The 2,294-nt window shown below is 32.3% G+C and overlaps 1 protein-coding gene across 1 annotated transcript in view; it reads right to left on the bottom strand.

The window, feature by feature from the left end:
• The window catches only part of ush (Zinc finger protein ush), a 100,048-nt gene that overhangs the window by 1,129 nt on the left and 96,625 nt on the right, over positions 1-2,294 (bottom strand). Inside the window, exons 7-9 of the mRNA XM_018522468.1 lie at positions 2,242-2,294; positions 1,328-1,586; positions 2-66 (exon numbers count right to left, since the gene is read on the bottom strand). Coding sequence (XP_018377970.1) covers positions 2-66; positions 1,328-1,586; positions 2,242-2,294 — 377 coding nt within the window. The remainder of the gene's footprint in view (position 1; positions 67-1,327; positions 1,587-2,241) is intronic.

The raw sequence follows: 2,294 nt of genomic DNA, 5'->3' as shown, positions 1-2,294 counted from the left end.
CGGGCACCGCCACCCGCCGGTCGCGCCGCTGGCGCAGGTATGACTGCTGCCGGGTTCTATTATCGCCTGTGACAAGCCATTACATCTCGTTAAAGCCTTCGAAGAAGCATTCAGAGATGTCCCCGATGAAAATTTTTCTCAGAATCTTTTATACAATTTTTCAGAATTTTTATGTAAATTTCAAAATCTTTCAGAATTAAATTCTATAACTTTTTAGAAAAATTCTCGTTGTCCGCAAATTAGAACACTTTTCAGAAATGCCCAGAAAGCCTACACATTTTTTCTAGAATTCTTTATATGAATTCTGAAATATTTCTAATTATATATAATTTTTGATAAACTCTTAAATAATCTAAAAAAGTTCAAGATTTTTTTTTAGAATTTATAGAATGATAATCATAATTAACAGGGCGTTAGGAGTCAACGCTGGTTCTTATATTGCGTAAAGTTAAAGGATATCTGTTAATATATAAACATTATGTTTTGGCTTGCTATTTGAACTATGCTCAGCAATAAAAATTATCGCTATCGCACTGTAAAATTTGTCGAAGTGCGTCTCACACAATCGTAGTTCCGACCTCCAGATATGTAATCGCAGTGGAAATGTGGTGAGAGACAACCATTTTCAACATAGTCTAATGTTGTGCCAACCAGTTGCTTAGCTGAATGGAGTAGATAGTAGAACTCAAGCTGATAATAGCAACGAGATATTTTTGAAACAAATTGATATATTAATTTGCTTAATTAATATATGTTAATCTGAAACTTTATAGTGCGATAGCGGTAATTTTTATTGCTGAGGATGGCTCAAATAGTAAGTCGAAACGTACATAATTGTAATGTTTATATATTAACAGATATCATTTAACTTTACGCAATATAAGAACCAACGTTGACTCCTAACGCCCTGTTGTTATTATCATTGTATTAATTCAAGGAGTCTATAAAATTTGTATTTTTACTCAATATTGTTTAGAATTTATAGAATGAGCAATCTTAGAAATTTTGGAATATTTTAGAATTCACACATATAAAAAATTCTTTTAAAAAATGTTAGACTTACTCATTTTTCTGAAATATTCTAATTCATATAAAAATTTTGAAAAAAAATTTTTCCAGAGGCGTTTCAAAGAAAAATCAACACTTCTAAAAGGCGTTTAATAAGTTTTAATGTTATGAATTTAAAAGAATTAAAAAATTCTTATAAATTTCGACAGCCTTCTTCACGATGCGATTTACATCCCTAAAACTTTTCACATACGTTTTTAAGTATCTTGTAAAATTCAGTTCCTTAAAGTTCCTTCGCATTATTTACTTTAGAGTTTACCTTGCACTTAGAACACCGTGTGTGGTGCTCTTGGGGTTCGGGCCTCTTGGGACAGTAGAATGCCTGATGGGCGACCAGATTGTCTATGGAAGCGAACTTGATGCCACACTGGGCGCAGATGAGCTGGACCAAGGGTGGTGAGGTCGCGTCAGGAGGCGGCGAACTGTTGCTCACCGTCGTCTCCCTCGCTTGGCAGTAGTGCTTCTTGTGAGCGACGAAGTTCTCGTGTCGGCAGAACACGATATTACATTCCTTGCACCTGTATAAGGACAGACGACTTCAGTTTCAAGAATCTAATCTCGTGAAATCTTAAAGATCGAGAGAAGTTCTTTAAATTCGTGACTCAAGAATAAATGGAAAAAAGAAGAAGATATTAAAGGCCTATACGGAGGTTTTTAAATCTCAAAGTTTAAAGTAATATTTTCAAGATAATAATAACAATAATCTTATTGAATGTCACAATTATAATATGGGTATAATAATTAACATGAGAGTAATATACTTATTATATAGCGTAATTAATAAATTAATTAATATAAATTATATTTAATAATTAGTATATACTATATGAAGAGTTTGACGGAAAAAAAGGTAATGATACAAATAATAATTCAGTATAAATTCTACAAGCTGTAATTATAATTACAAGATAAAGAAGAATTACAAAAAAATAAATTATATGCATAGAGATATAGAAATTGAAGACTTTCAGAATTCCGTAGACTCAATTCAATTCCAAATATTAAATCAAGTTCGATAAATACAAATTTAAGAAAAGAAGTAACCAATAATATTAGCTAAATAATTGGAAAAATAAAAACAATATTTTTATTCACACAATAAATGGACTAAAAAACGAATAAAAGTAAGAAATTCGATTGCAATCTAAATTGGTAGAAACAGCAGCTGCATACCTGGAGACGCCCTGCTTGACGAGCACCCCGGGAACAGGCGGTGGCGGCAGTTC

The sequence above is a fragment of the Trachymyrmex cornetzi genome, unplaced genomic scaffold (assembly GCF_001594075.2).
Source record: "Trachymyrmex cornetzi isolate Tcor2-1 unplaced genomic scaffold, Tcor1.1 scaffold133, whole genome shotgun sequence".
Lineage (NCBI taxonomy): Eukaryota > Metazoa > Arthropoda > Insecta > Hymenoptera > Formicidae > Trachymyrmex > Trachymyrmex cornetzi.
The sequence above is the reverse complement of the archived record's forward strand: the minus strand, read 5'-3'. Positions and strand labels throughout refer to the sequence as shown.